Source organism: Nematolebias whitei, chromosome 2 (assembly GCF_014905685.2).
Source record: "Nematolebias whitei isolate Nwh7 chromosome 2, NemWhi1, whole genome shotgun sequence".
Lineage (NCBI taxonomy): Eukaryota > Metazoa > Chordata > Actinopteri > Cyprinodontiformes > Rivulidae > Nematolebias > Nematolebias whitei.
In genome coordinates, this window is record NC_056499.1 from 27,113,255 (window position 1) to 27,129,580 (window position 16,326).

Consider the following 16,326-nt stretch of genomic DNA (forward strand, 5'->3'; position numbering starts at 1 on the left):
AGCCCATTTCAGTTATTTTAGCTAATTTCCTAATTTTGTGATCATTTCTGCTTATTTCAACTCAAATCCGTAAATATGTGTTCTTTCTGCTTTCTTCTGCTAATTTAAGCTTGTTCTTCCATTTCAGCTATATTTCAGAATGTTTTTTAGCTCATTTCAGCTGTTTTTCAGCAAGTTCTTCTGCAATAAGCATTCACACTGCATTTTCACAGGAAATGCAATTTCTTAAGTTTTTTGTTTGTTTTCATGCTGCAGCTGCTCTGAGGAGATTTCACAGCACATCTGATTCTGCCTGAGTTAAGCTGAGCTTTTATTGTGAAAATAAAACTGTTCATTTTTGCTGGATTTCTGATGTTTAGACTTGTGATCCAACAATTACAAGGTGATAACTTTGTATGCGTAAACAGCTGATTTAAAATAAAAGTAGATTCGGTACTGCAGCAGATGTTGGGATAATAATAAAAACATTCAATGAAATTACAATTTTTTTTAATGAACATTAAAAAATGGTAAATAGATTTTTCATAAAATGAGATTAGAAAGCTTCAAGCCTCCACTTCAACCAAATATCTAATATTTTTATTTGTTGGGAACATTCTAAACACGTAAAGACTAAAAGTAGAAAAGTGTGTCGTCTCACTCACAGCACTCCAGTCAGTGTGGTACCACTTGGCTCCACAGGCCTTCAGGTTGCAGCTCTGCTGACTGAGGGGTCGGTTCAAAGACGAGCATTCATACGGCGGCATGACGGTGATTCCTTCATCTGACTTCATTAAACACACCACTGACCTCTGCTGGCTGCCAGGACCACACTCCGCAGAGCACTGGATCCCAAAAACAGGCAAAGAAAGGAAAAACCTGACATATATAAGAGTTTTTGCTAAATTCTATGTAACAAACTTCTCCTTGAACCACCAGTCACTTGTCATCTTCATACCTGACTCCAGGGACCTGTGAACCATTCAATGTGATTCTCACAGGGGCCATTGTTGCAGACCTGAGAGTCTGCAGGTCGCTCGCTGCCGCATCCCTCCAGAGGAAGACTGCTGATGTGGTTGGTCAGGCAGAGAACCCCCCTGGTTCGCACGCCCATCCCACATTCAGCAGAGCACTGTGGTACAAGAAGGTGGAAGTTAAACGTCTTAAAAAAACAAAACCACCATAGAACACCACTGCAAAAACTGATGTTGCCTTATTTCCAAATGAAGACAGGCCTCCATGTTCTAAAAAAACTAAATAAAGTTACTGCCTCCCAGTGACTCTCACACACACCCTGGTGCCCCAGTTTGTGTAGAACCAGCTCTTAGCGCAGGCTCCCATGTCACAGTTTTCTACATCGACGGGCCGTAGATTCATGTTGCACTCGTCATCAGGAACAAAGTCGCCCACGTTGCTCACACAGCGAACATCTCTGGACCTCTGACCCAGCCCACATGGCACTGAGCACTGCAAAGACAAACTACAAGGTTATTATTGCAGACTGTGCTGCCTTTAATCTCAAACACACATGACGTTAAAAAAAAAAAATCAATATCTGAGTTCAACATGCACCCCGGTCTGTTTTCATGTTAATCTCATCAAAGTGATGCTGAGCAGATATGGAACAGGACAGTGCGACTCTGCCTCTGTGGCCGACTGCTGCCACTCACAGCGGTCCACTCGGAGCGGATCTGCCACTCACTGCAGATCTTCAGCTGGCAGGTACTGGCTGTTTCGGGTTGCTCCAGGTGTCGGCAGCGGCTCGTGTAGACGTTGAGGGTGCGGTTGGCGTAAACCTGACGGCACAGGACCTGCCGGTGCTGCATGCCCAGGCCACACGTCTTGCTGCACTCGGACCACTCTCCGATATCCCAGCTGATTAAAGGAAAACAAGATGCCAGGGATGTTACATGCATTGTTTTTATAAATGCTACAAACAGACGGCAACACATGTCGGCTGCAGCTGTGTTTTAGAACCAAACCTTTTAACCTTAAAAGCCTTTGCTTGATCCAAACCACTGAAGACCAGAAACATCCCATAGAGGCTTCAGGTGTGGATGTGCTGTGACACAAAGCCATCATAATATGGCTCCAGGAGAAGTCACTAAAACCATTAGGTTTAGCCATTTTATTTACTTCTAAAATACCAATTTTAAGGTCAGAACATTCACTTTTTTCACCCAGTTAAGTTTTCAATTTAGGTGTCAGTGGTCATAATGTTAGAGCGGACTGATTTGTCCTAGACATACAGTAGTCCCTCGCTATTTCGCGGTTCGCTTTTCGTGGACTCGCCCTATCGCTTTTTTTTAAAGTACTGTACATCCATCCATCCATTATCTTTTACCTGCTTCTTCCATTTTGGGTCACGGGGGTCGCCGGTGCCCATGTCCACCAATCATTGTGCAAGGAGCGGGGTACACCCTGGACAGGTTGCAAGTCCATCACAGGGTTAGTACAGTACTGTACATAGTTTTTTTTTTTTTTTAATGCAGCGTTTTTGTAGTTTTCTTTAATTAGGCCTTCACAGTTTAGCCAGTCTAAAGAACTGTGTTACCCAGAAGCCATCAGTTCACTTCCCAGAAGTCAACACTGCTTCCAACCACTGCTTGCTGCAAATGGAGGGAAAGTTTTGCAACATAAAATCAGAAGTTCTGCAAAGATAAGCTCACAGGACTGGCAGGAAAGTCACAAATAATTCTGAAGCTGAACTCATCCTTCAAGTTGTATCTTCACTGCTGAGCAGCTGGACTGCAGCTGATCCAGAATCAGTCAGTGTGACCCAGATCCTGGGAGCTGCAGATGACAGACAGCTGCAGGGTTCAGTCAGGTTTTGGTCGCGCAGTGCTGGTCCAGACTGGGCCAGAGGTGGTTGATTAAATCCTGGGCAGCAGCACGCGCACATCAAGCTGCATAGAGCGGTGGGCTTCAGTCCTGCTGTACCGAGACTTTTTTCATCTATCGGGTCGGACCGGAACCGAGCCACTATTATATTGCAGAGCCTGGTAAGTAAAATGTTGTAGCTCCTGTACATAAAAGTACTGTATGTTGTTAAAATTAGTGGGTTTAAGAGTTTAGAGGACTGATTGTGGGCTTCATTGCTGCAGGAAAGGTCTGCAGAAATGAACTGAGTCGAAATAAAACAGTTGGACCGGAACCAGAGCTGTTGATGTTCTGCAGAGCTAGTACTGGTAAGTAAAATTTAGTAACATATGTTGTTAAAATGACGTAAGTTTAAGAGTTTAGAACATTCCAAGCATGTGGGAAGGGTTTCTAAAGCCTTAATATAAAGTTTACTCTACTTGAACTTGAACTTGTACTACTATTCTTACTTCATGGTTTTTCACTTATAGCAGGGCTTCAGGGTACGGATCCCCTGCGATAAACAATGGACTACTGTATACAGAAAGAGGTGACTGAATAGTAATCTGATGAGGTTAAAGTGTGATTTCTTTACAATGCTGGGCATGGCTGCAGGTTGCAGGCCTCCTCCTGCGGCGTCGGGCGCCCGCTGCTGTCACACAAACCGTCCGACACCTGAACGTGGTTCTGCCGGTGCACGCAGTGAAAGACTGAATACCTGAAACCTGAAAAAGCAAATATTGGGTTTTTACCACTTCCTTAATGGATATTGGCCAGTCATACAACAGCACAAGACTCAAACATTAGCTGCAATACAAGTGTTTTTCAACATGATTAGTTAGCATTTTATTCAGCTGGAAAATAAAACTCAACTGCATCTTTGCATCTGTTAGAACTGAGTGTGATGATACCAACAGATATTGCACCCAAAGAGCATCCTCTGACCTTTTCCACAGGTGGCGCTGCATTCTGTGGCACCAGCCAGTTTCCAGTTGTACTGTCGCTCACGTCTGGGTGGTTGGACGGCAGGTACCTGGTTGTCAGGGATGCGAGGGGGATATCTCCCCCCTCCTGCCGGATTTGAGTGTTCCTGTTGTGCGTTATTGTGCTGGTTGTGTTCATTTGGTCCAGTCGTGGGTTTTTCTGAGATACACAGCACATTCATGATCAGGTGATTAGTTGGTCATATGTAGAGCTACAACTAATGCTTTGTTTTATTAAGGATGGTTGTTGACCTGATAAGTCATTTTCTCCTGTCAATGGGTTTAGTTTACCTTCTGATCTGTGGTTTGGCTGCTGAGGCACAACAGAGTTCTCCGAGGGCAGCATGTATTCGTAGTAAACACCTGGATTTGGCTGCTGGAAGATCATCTGAGGAAAAGTGGATGGGACTCCTCAAACTATCTTGTGGTTCCTTCATTTTGTTTAACCATTTTTCTCTCCCATATGTTCCATATGTTCTCTCAGGTCAAACCGTTTTCCATATATTAGAAGAGATTTTGGGGTGTTTTTTGTTATACTCACATAAACGTCCAGGACTTCATTGGTGGGGCCTTCTGCAAGAAATGATTCTCCTGCTGTGGTACTGATCTCATTGGGTCTGCGGTAGGTGAACATGGTCCCTCCACCCTCGTACTTCCCCGGTCGGTCAATGGCCCAGTTTCCATTAATAATGGATCTCCCAGAACGGCTTCGCAAAGCTGGAAGAGACCAAGGTAATGACACATTCACCACCAGAGACACAGAAATAATAACAATAATAAAAGAAAAAGGGCAGCTAATTGAGGATGGAGAAAAGCTCTTAAAGCAATGTGACAAAGTGTTTGTGCTGGCAAATCTTTCATGCAAACCTTGCAACAAAATCCGCCAAGATGTTTTCCACTGATTTCATGGATTAAATGCAGGGAGCCATTAGGAAAGAATTAAGAACGTAACATTAGACAGGGTGGTAAAAGAGAGCATTTGGACAACTAAAAGCACTATTAGATGCCCACAGGAAGGAACAGAGGCCTATTGAGAAAAAACACATCTAGGACACAGTGAGGATCCTGTAGGTGATTCCAGCGAGACTTTAGCTCTTATCATGCTCCCATTAGGGAAAAGCTTCAACGTAAACATTTTAAATGTATAATAGCCATGATTTATTGCCAGCTACTCTGCTTGATTTGTGTATATTTGTAAAACTATAGGAGCAAATGCTGTAGAGCTAAATGAGTGTGATCATATATATTTCCTGTGTAAGAAAATTGTCAGTTTAAATGAAAGAAAGCAGAAAAATGTGGCCTGTGAAGCTGAACTCGCCGAAAGGTAGCAAATGATTCCTTTTATTTGTACTACTCAGAATTAGAATAAGCTTTATTGCCATTGTACAGTGAAGTACAACGAGATTGTATTCTGTACAGTTGTCCGAAAGATGGGCAGAGTGTACGTGGCTGCAGCTCCTATAGGAGCGCGACCCTTTATTCTTTAGGTAGGAAAAGGGGAAAGACCATGAAGATAGTGGGTATTAAAAAACCCCGATCTCCTCACACCTTGTTCTTGTCAGGACACAGTTTAAGACATCAAAACAAAAATCTACCAGCAAGCACATTTATAAACACATTATATATGCATTTGACGACAAGACGGTGAGATTTGTCCATGAAACACTTCCAGTGTCAGCCGGTACAGCTCTGATAAGCTATCACTGAAGTTTTTTTTTTTTTTTTTTTGGGGGGGGCGGGGGGGGGGGAGATAGAGCAGCGCTTTGTTGGTTTACAATCCCCAGGAGAAATTTGATAAGTTGGGCTAATTTTTCCAAGTGGTCAAATTCCTCCTAATTGGAACAGAATGATGGGTTTGAGGGTGAGATCCTTTAATGAAAACAGGTTTACTGTATACTTCCTCAAGTGGGCGAGATCAGGTCTGTCCCCCACTTTGTAGCGACAAGGCTCTCGTTAATTTCAGGCAGTCCAACAAGTCACATCAAAACATTACCCAGAACCATGTCCCACTCATTTATGTATCTCAAACACTTTAATTAAAGTAATGCAGACTGAACACTTGAGAAATCACAAAACACTACTTTCTAAAGATTTGTCTTTCAGTAACACAAATATAACCAATTTTTCCAATCAGGGTGAATGCCCAGCTACCGTTTTCTTGACAAATGCTTCTTTTTATATTCATTATTTTACAATCTCTATCATAACTTTTCACAAGCTTTCTCACCACCAGTGTCATGGATATGATCTACAACTGAGCTGAAAGTAAAACTTGTGGTCAGACTGTAACTACTGAGCTGTAAAACCAAAATGGAAAAGAAAACACTGTTTGTAAAGAGACAGCTAAATTAGATGTTTTAGAATCTGTTTTCCAACATTTTCAGAGTACCTGTCAAAAATTAAAATCCAGTGGAACTATTTATTGCCATAAAACTTGGGTTCCTTCAAGAAACACACATACAGTATATCACCCACTGCCTGCCAACATGTTTAAAGGGACTTCTCTCTTTGACTACCATGCCAAACTTTAGCTCAATATTTATAAAATTTTACTGGGTTATAACCATTTTTGTGTTTGCTAAGTTTGACTAGCTGTGTTGTCCATCTTGAATCAGGCTTACTCCAACAGCTGTACATCCTGTGATTACTTTCTAAGAGTTCATTTAAAATATGTCCAGTGGTTTAGGGGATATTATGCTTACAGTCAGGGTTGAAACCAGCCACTAGGGAGCAAGACAGACAAGACAGTGTTGAGACCAGCTATATTGTATGGTCTGGAGACAGTGGCACTGACAAAAAGACAAAAGAAAGAACTGGAAGTGCCAGAAATGAAGATGTTGAGGTTCTTCTTAGGAGTGACAAGGATGGATAAGATTAGGAAGGAGATCATCAGAGGTACAGCACAGGTTGAACAACTGGGAGATAAAGTTAGAGAGACCAGACTGAGATGGTTTGGACATGTCCAGAGGAGGGACAGTGGGTATATTGGTAGAAGGACGTTAGAAATGCAGCTGCCAGGAAAAAGACAAAAAGGAAGGCCAAAGAGGAGATACATTGATGCAGTTAAAGAGGACATGGAGGTAGTTTGAGTGAGGACAGAGGATGCAGAGGACAGAGTGAGATGGAGGAGGATGACTCGCTGTAGCGACCCCTGAAGAGGGAAAATCCGAAAGAAGAAGAAGAAGAAGGTGCTTACAGTCAGGATTGACTCCACATAATGCCAAAGTTTTATAGTCCTTTTTGTGTTAGCTAAGGTTGATGACATGCAATGATTACTTTCTGAGAACTTTACTAAAATCTGTTTAGCACGACAGATGTGATGAGATGTTTTGCTAACAACAGACAAAAAAAAAAAACATACATGCCCATGCACACATTTGTTTTCCCCAATCTGCATTTTAGTTATGCGCATATTACACTTTCAAGACTTAGTGCAAAGATTGCTGCAACAGAAGTGACAACTTCTGTCATTGCTTATCTATAAGTAAAAGACCGTGAGATCAGATATAAACTGATTTTTAACAAGCCTAATTCATAAAACTTGGTTTAATTGTCCTGCAAACACCACAAGTTTCTCCATTTGGAACATCAAGCTTGTGTTTCACTTTCACTTCATCAAACCTACGACCAGTTAATAGTATGGAGCATTAAAACAGTCAGGTCACTATCAGATAAAATTTCAATACAACGTTCAAAAAGTTTCAAAATCCACAAATCACTCCCACGTTCTCACTACCTTCCCCATCATTACTCACCAAGGTAGTTTCTGCTCTTCACCATCTCCGTCACGTTGATCTTCGTGGCTCCCTCTGGGATCTCCACTATTCTGTGGTAGCCGATCTTGGACAAACTGTGTCTGAAGACTCCTGAGACGAGCCTGCAGGTTGAGTTGTCCCCTCCACAAACGCCGCATTTGTCTATCACCTTCCCTGACCCCAGATACTCATCACAGCCGAGACTCTGGGGAAAACAGGAGAGGAAGTTGAGACCTGCTTGAGTGATGAGCATTACACAATAAAACTCATGAAGATAAAGACTCCTCCTTCCAATATTCAGGATGTGGTGACACATATGAGCTGCTTTAAAAATAGTTACTAAGGACTGCAATATAAGATTTACACAGTTTGACCTGTCAAATTAACGCCATACATCCTCAAAACTGACAGAAATAAACACAAATGATTTGCTTAAATTCCTTTTACCTTCCAAGAGGCAAATTTTAATGTAACTGCCTTTGAATTAATCCCAAGTTTTTCTTCATATTTCTGTAGGATGTGAGTTTTCTGTTACACATTAGAGGTAATAAATTACAGGAAATCTGGACGTGGTAAAAAAAACCAGAGCCTCAACAGTCCACAAATGTTCTCAAACCAGCTGTAACAGCAGCGCACTGTGCAAACAGGTGTTCACTGAGCCAGAACTGGATGCATCGAGCCACCATCCAGTCAAACACAGAACGCTGAGGCCATCACTTATCTTCAAGACGTCCAACACAAACATTTATTCTTACCTGGCCTCCGTGTCGAACCACTGACTGCAGCTGACGTAGTCTTTTTGCTTTGTGTTATACCACAAACCTCCCTCCATCAGGGGTAATCCTTAAACACCAACATGACTGCAATAACTCCTTCAACAACACAAACTTTGTCTAGATTTTGAGCTATCCACATGTACCCGAGGTGGCAAACATAACTCTAAAGACAAAGGGCCGAAACAAATTTACAGGACGTCAACAATAATTCATGCATGCTCTGGTAATCTCAACGGATTTTGCAGTCCTCGAGGAAACCCATAAATCCGCAGCAAACATACAGCAATAAGAGGATAAACAGGTGGACAAAGGTATAGAAAAGGGTTGAAAAGGAGGCGAAAGATGAGGTCTGAGCCAGGTAGGCCGCCCCTCTCCTACCCGTGGTGTTTCATTTTGATCTTCGCCAAAACAAACACAAAGTGCCTCCTTTCACACAGGAAATAGTAAATGATGGAAAAATAGAAGAGGGAAAACAAGAGTGCTGAAAAAAAGAGAACTCTTGGATACTGTGGTCAGTTTTGCAGCTGAAGGTTTGCAGCCGAAGAACTGCTAGATTTTATGATCTCACTTTACGGATAAGGAAATTCGAGACAATAAAGGCCGCAGTCTGCGTGTGAAATGATTCATAAAGTACAACACGTCTGAGGTCACTTTATGTAGCTAGTACAGTATGTCTACTGCTAAAAGAAGAAAATACATTATAGCATATTATAATATATAGTAATAGCCTATCATTTCTTGAGTGAATGCATTTTCCCAACGACATGTCATGTCAGAGTTTTTAAATTATCTTCTGAGAAATAACGACAGCGTTGTAGCTGTTTCGGTCAAATCTTGAAAGTACTGTTACGCATAATCTCTGCAATAATTTAAGATGTCATATTCAGTGTATGTGTTGTTAATGACTCACAGCTACTACCATTTATTTTACATCAATATGTGTCAAATTTACTGAGTTATAGAATTCTTTGTTTGAGTGTGCATTAGCTGAGCAGCCACTTTGAATTGGATTAAATCCTAACTTTAATCTGTTGTAGAGGTACAACCATTCATTACATTAATGGCGAGAGGTTAAAGTTCATGCTCAATAATCCAGGTAAAAAATCCAACAAAGTTAAGTCAGGTCCTCTGGACGGTTTCTCTTTTTTTTTGTTTGTTGTTGAAACGTTTCATCCTTCATCCAAAGGACTTCCTCATGGATTGGATGAGCAATGGTGCAAATCTTGGATTTTTTTTTTTTTACCTGGATTATTGAGCATGGACTTTGATGTTTTGAACCACTTTGGCTACGGGTGCCTCAGAGGAGTCAACGGGAGAGAGGGTGGACGCCAGAAACCATCTTATCATCATAAAACTAATTGGCCCACTATGTGAGTGTGCTGCTTATGGGACTGAGCTTGCTGTGGCTCCTCGGACTGAAGAAGTCCTTTGGATGATGGACGAAATGTTTAGACAAAAAAAGAAACCATCCAGAGGACCTGACTTAACTTTGTTGGGTTATCTTTAGCCGTTGTGGTGGGAAAATGTTAAAACACATTAAAGCAGAAGTGGAAACAAAAAAGTTAAGTTTTGATTCAAAATATGAAAAAAAAAAATACTGTAATATCTTAAGACTAAGCATTAAAAAAGGATTTTCATTCCTCTGAGAAGAAAAGACCCAAGCAGTCGTTACTCTTACTGTGCAGAAATAATTTGAATGTTTAGAAACGTTTTGATATTCAGTGATTTTATTAGCTGCATTCATTAAATCAGCAACTTAAAGACGAGTTCATCAGTCTGAGCGGTCATGCAAATGTACTATTTATTCTTGACTTAGCTTTGAATTAGACAAATGTGCCCTGCAGGCTGTCTATGATAAATCTGACCTCAACTGTGAACTCCTCAACACAAGAGGTTTCTGGTGACAGGACGTACGAGCGCAGGCATCTACAGTTCAATTAAAATGTTAATGGCTCATAACAGCAGAGCTTAGTGATGTAGACGTAGGCTTTTGGTTTCTTCACTCTGAGACCACATCAGTGTTGTTATTTCTTCACACTCTTCGTGGGTGGCTTACAGCACATGGAAAAAAATCACTGTTTTCAGTGGAAATAAAACAACATTTTTTAATGTCACTAAAGCCCACTTTCATCTGGAAGTGGTTACATGTGCCAGTATGGAAGAGTGGCCTTCCAGTCGAGCTGTGAACCTAGAAACCATCATCTTGAAGTAAATCCTGATGATTCTTTCCCACACGATGAAGATGAGTTTTAAAGCTATCTTACAGCAAACTTCCTGTAACAAACTGTACTCGCACGCAAGGAGAAACCAGAGATGGTAATAACAGAAAACACAGCAAGACGTTCAGAACCGGACTGTCATAGTAACGGGGTTTCAGATTGTTGTTGTTTTTTTTTTTTTATCTACAAGTTTGTCCACGATGCTCTGCAGCTTTGGAGCTTTAATGTTTCAAGAGTGAAAATTAAAGTAGCAAGAAAATTTGGTGGATCTGATGCTCAGCGATAAGATAATAAGCTGCCAAAGGAACTGTGCACGTTAGGTTTAAGGGCCAAAAGCACATGTGTGAGCTCATGTTAGGACTTTAAAAAGGCAAACAGCTCTTACTCTTTTATTTTCTTTGACATCCTAAAATAAATCTGTGGGTGTACGCTAACCAGAAAAAGAAAGGCTTAGAAATGTATTCCCATGCCGTTATTTTAGTACAAAGAGAGTTGTTTTTTTCAAGATAAAACTAGCTTGGTTGGAACAAAATAGTGAAAAAAAAAACAATTGCTTAGTTTATGGTAAATTCTTCATCTTTTCACATTTGGTTTATTACTAAAATTACCTCCTAACTGTGACTTGCATAACTGCAAAGCTAAAGAGTTGGATTTTATGTTTTATTTTACAACTATCATCAAAGTAGTGTTATAATTACTGACGGGATTTGAACGAGTACGTTACCTCAAAACAACAGATAGTAAAATTCTAAATAAATAAAAAAATGAAAGGCCTATCAATCCTTTTAAAAAATGCATATTACCAACCACCTCAGTTATAATCTAAGACCATCTTGTGTTGATAAATGACAAAGTTTTAGTCATTTTGGTCAAATGCTGAAAATAAATCTTCACACTCATGTAACTTGTGATATTTTATGAGATCTCACTCTGTTACTCGGATGTGTTCGGGATGACTCTCAACTACTTCCACAACAAAGTTTACTTCAATATCTGTAACAGTGACTGGGTTATAGTCATTTTTATTTTGTCTAAGGCCAATTGGCTGTGGTGGCCATCTTGACATGGGTTGATTTCAAAGGTTAATCATGAACATATAAAGGTTACTCTCTCAAAGTTTCATAAACTCAATCCACTGGCTCATGGCTATCAGCACGTTGATGGTGGAGGGCACAATTATTTAAAAATGATCTATTACTGTTATTAAAACCAGCCTTTTAGAAAGCTAATATTACTTTGTCTACCTTAGCTGTTTAACTAAATGACATTTTCTTGTCTTGATTTACTGCAGCAGCAATGAGAGACATCTGAAGGTGTCTATGTGAGCAATGTGATGCTGTCTGCATTAGTGAGTGTGCAGGGTGCTCTGAAAACTTCTCTGAAATTATCTTTAAAGCAACAGGAAGTAGAAAAAAAACTTTAACTGTATTGTGAAAAGGAGCACAACTTAAATGATTTCCTCAGCTCCTTTGTCTAACATGTCAGCATGTGTCTGTAAAAACTAATACTATATGTCTGTTTTTCTAAGTACAGTGTGTGCCAGTAAAAAATAAACTGAGGAAATTGTGAGAGATTTGTGTCAAACATGAAAACCTACACAGGTACAATGACAAGGTAGTGTTACAAAGAAGATCAACCTCATTCTGACAGCTCTTATGTAATGTCACAGCATCAATCCCATAAACTTCTGATCCACTCGGGGGACCTGCTGTGTGGCTCCACCCTATGAATGTAACATGCTTTAAAAAGCTGATGGTTGATGGATGAAAGCTGATGAGATCAGGAATGAATTCACAGCAACATTAAATGAAACACAAGCTTTCTACTCTCCACTCTTACTTCACTTTATGGAGGTAAATTCTGTTAAGATTATGGTGTGATGAAAACTTATTGATACTTGAACTTCTTTGTACATCTTTTATAAAGCGTGTTTTGGGTAGTTGCCATGTGACATGATTCATTATATGGACAAAGGGTTTTTGTGACGCCTGTTCGTTGTTGAATTCAGGTGGTTGAGTTTGTCTTATATCCTGTGAGAGGGTATCTTAATGTTTCAGCATACAAAGACATTTTGAACGATGTTGTGCTTCCTACACGTTGAAGAAGGCCCTTTCTTCTTCCAACATGTCTGCACCCCAATTCACAAAGCAAGGACTACAAAGAGCACCTTTATGATCTGGAACGGAAATTGTGAGCCAGATGTTTTCATCCAACGTTCACTTTCATTCAGTTCAAATTTACTTTATTAATCCACACGGGGAATTGTTTGCATAAATACCAGTGTTTTTTTTTATGTTATTCATTCAACATTTGTTTATACAGGTTAGTCTCATTGAGTCACGAGGACTATTTACAAGAGGGACCTGTTTTAAACAAAGAACACAGATGAGGTACAGATGACAATAGACAATCATAAACGCATATAAAATGAAAAGTAAATAAAATAAATAATGTAAAAAAACAAAACAAATAACAGCTACATTATAAAGGGATGTAAATAACTAAAAACAGGAACATGTCGGCATTGGTTTTTGCCATGAACTTAGCAGATGCTTGAAATCCCTTAGAGAGGTCAAAGTCGACAACTTCAGATCTTTTTGCAAGGTGATCCAGGAAACAGGAGCAGAGTAAGAGAAGGTCCTTATGGCAAATTAGGTCTGCACTGAGGGTCACTGCATGTCCTGAGAGCGCACGCTGTAGCTGCACTCACGCAGTGACTTGTAGGAGATGTATGAAGGCAGCAGAACAAGAAGTGATTTAAAGATGAAAATGTACCAGTGAGAGAGTCTGCATGAAGTTAATGATGACCAGTTAACCAGTGAATACAGGGTGGGTACGGTAGTTACAGCCAGTTATGAATCTTAGTGCACCATGATAGACAGCGAACAGAATCTTCAGGGTGCTTGTAGGAGCGTTCATGTAAATAATGTCACTGTAGACAATGAAGGGAAGGGAAGTAGCAGTTACAAGGTGTTTTCTAGCATTCAAAGCTAGACAAGATGTATTTCTGAAAAAGAAACCCAGTTTAACTTTCAGTTTCTTTCTTATAGGCTCCCTTCACACTGGATGATGCTACAACATAAAATAATCAGTCAGAATGTGGATGGTCCTTGTACAGTGGGCTTTCTGTTGAACATTTTGAGCATGCACAAGACCTCCATAGAAAGATTGTGGGGGTGTATCGGCTTGGTTTGAGCCCATCCATAGCAGAGTATCTTTGATGTGGAGAACAACAAACACAGGCATGGCATAACCATCAAGAATTTGAAGCAGGCCTGGCCACTCTGGCCTCATGCCGAGATTGTGACAAGGTTTAAAAAGCAACCTAGGATACATGTGATGCCCCTGCTATCACATGTGTGTAGAGTGTGGAAATATCCAGTGTCAAGGAGTCAAGGCACCAGGTTTGTGTGTCCAACATGTTTGTGTTTCAAGTGCTAGAACAAAGTAATCTGCTGCTGACAGACACATCCAGCAGCAGGTGTTCACGCCCAGACCATGTTCATTTTCAGAGCTGAATAAACTCATTAAGTTTTGAACATCTACTGCATGTAATGAGTCACTTCTGAATATGTTCTTGTAGATAAAATCTGCAACCCCACCAGTTTCTAATACTGACAATAAACTTCTAGGTCTGCAGCAGTTTTAATCCTCATAAATCCACACTGGACTCCCACCAGTACCTTAAAATCTGTGTCTTGACAGCCTCCCACTTAGGTTATCACCCAGTTTAGAGCAAATAATAAATGAAAACCAAAGGATCAATTAGTGAGATAGAATGCTGGATCAAACATTTTACAGTATGTTCTCACAGTTTTCCTGCATTTTATTGTATTCGGTTCCTACAAACTGTTCCTGTATATTGAAGCGCAGGTTTGAGTCAACTTCTGGTAAAACGGTGGGAACAAAAGCTGGAATATGACTTGCACAACTCACATGAATGTAAATGTGTATCCTGGGACAGAAGAAACGCAGTATTTCAAAAGGTATTTATGAGCAGAAGGTTAAAGTGGGGCTATTTGATGCACACACCTGGGGACTCTGCAACTCTTTACATAAGGAGCTAAAGTTTTTTTAGGGGGGGCTTGGGTGGGGGAATAGCCACTGAAGTTATGATAAGCCTAATTTGGCTGCAGGAGGAGAAAACAAATACAATATCATCCAAACAACAAAGAACCTGCAGAGGGAGTGTTTTCAAGATGTGATGCTGGAACTGGAAATACAGAGATGACTTAAACACAAAGGTTAAAATTAAAACAATTTTTTTTTTTTTTTGCTTTACATTTTTTTGTGAGAGAAATATTCTGTTTATTTGAGCAAACACTTGTAGGTTGAAACGATGAAGACCTGCAGTTACCACAACCGCCAGCATCTGCCCCACACGTGCTGAGATGCTGTGAAACTAATGAGCAGCAGCGGACAACATCTGTGTCGGTGGAAGTGGCGCTGCCACCGGTTTCCTGTGACACTAATGTCAATTAAAGTCCTTTACAAGGTCTGATTTTACTCTTTTACATGCCTGCCATTTCCACTGTAAGCACAATTTTAAAGCAACTGTTCCTCGAGTTCAAAGATAAAAAACAAATAACTTTTAGCTCTGATTTTCTAAATATACTATAAAAAAATATTATCAGCAAAAAGAAAGGATTAGCAAATTAAAGTATTCAAGTAATCAGGTCATGGTAGTTGATAGTAATTTCTTTGGTGGGATTCAAGATTTTTACTTTTTGCAGTATGAAATGCAGCGTTAAATTATTGATATTTTCATGTCCAAAAAAGAAACGTACAATAAAAGGAATTAGCACCAGTCTCAAATGATCTGGCCTTTAAAGCACAACCAGCACTGATCTAAATCATCAATGATGAGAATTTACATTTTACTGAAAACCTCCCCACAAATGCTTCATAAAAACCCAGGGAACAAAGCTGAAACAAAAAAAATGTCATTTTTGTATGGATCATTAATAAAGTAACTAAACAACAGGAGGCAGCTGAATATTGGGCTGATCATTTATATTCCCATGTTCAATAAAACAGCACTGAAAGACACTGAGCTAAAAATAAAATAAATATATTGTATAAATCTGACACAGACTTATACACTTTATTAACGAACTGTAGCAACAAAGCCACAGTCTTTTAATGCTGAAGGTTTCAAAACAAAATAAACTGTAGGCTCATTGTGCGTCTACAGCAAGCAGGATTTGACTTCATAATTACAACAAACTTAAACTTGTTCAGTTTGCATCATTTTCCCTCAGGTTTCACTTCTGGCTCTGGAAACACTAACGTGAAAACTGACATTGGTCTAAAAGCACAAAGAGAGCTCAGGTCTGAGAGATTTGGACTGTAATCACTGAACCTTCCACTCTCCACAGCAGAACATTACTCACACAATACATTCAAATCAAACAGCCCTGAAACACAGACGAGCTTACGCAACAATTTACCCTAGATTATCAGATAGACCTCCTTTCTTCCTGTTTTTAAATCTCTTTTAAAAACCCACTTTCATTTTTTGGCTTTTAACACACCGTGATCTTATCCTGTACGGCACCTTAATACACACCTGCTGTGAACCTGGTGTATGTTTTTATGTTTCTTTGTGTATGCTTGGTGTGTTTTTATTGTCTTAATCTATTTTTGTCTTATTGTACAGTACTTTGGCTACCCCTGCGGTTCTTAAAGCATGCTATAGAAATAAAGTTATTGATTGATTGATTGATTGATTGATTGATTGATTGATTGATTGATT

At 40.0% G+C, this 16,326-nt stretch overlaps 1 protein-coding gene across 1 annotated transcript in view; it reads right to left on the reverse strand.

Annotated features, from left to right (window-relative positions):
- Window positions 1–545: 545 nt before the first annotated feature.
- The window catches only part of adamtsl7 (ADAMTS-like 7), a 34,130-nt gene continuing 18,349 nt past the window's right edge, over window positions 546–16,326 (reverse strand). Inside the window, exons 3-11 of the mRNA XM_037694002.1 lie at window positions 7,577–7,781; window positions 4,363–4,538; window positions 4,113–4,209; window positions 3,784–3,981; window positions 3,434–3,563; window positions 1,650–1,854; window positions 1,273–1,446; window positions 938–1,111; window positions 546–824 (exon numbers count right to left, since the gene is read on the reverse strand). Coding sequence (XP_037549930.1) covers window positions 546–824; window positions 938–1,111; window positions 1,273–1,446; window positions 1,650–1,854; window positions 3,434–3,563; window positions 3,784–3,981; window positions 4,113–4,209; window positions 4,363–4,538; window positions 7,577–7,781 — 1,638 coding nt within the window. The remainder of the gene's footprint in view (window positions 825–937; window positions 1,112–1,272; window positions 1,447–1,649; window positions 1,855–3,433; window positions 3,564–3,783; window positions 3,982–4,112; window positions 4,210–4,362; window positions 4,539–7,576; window positions 7,782–16,326) is intronic.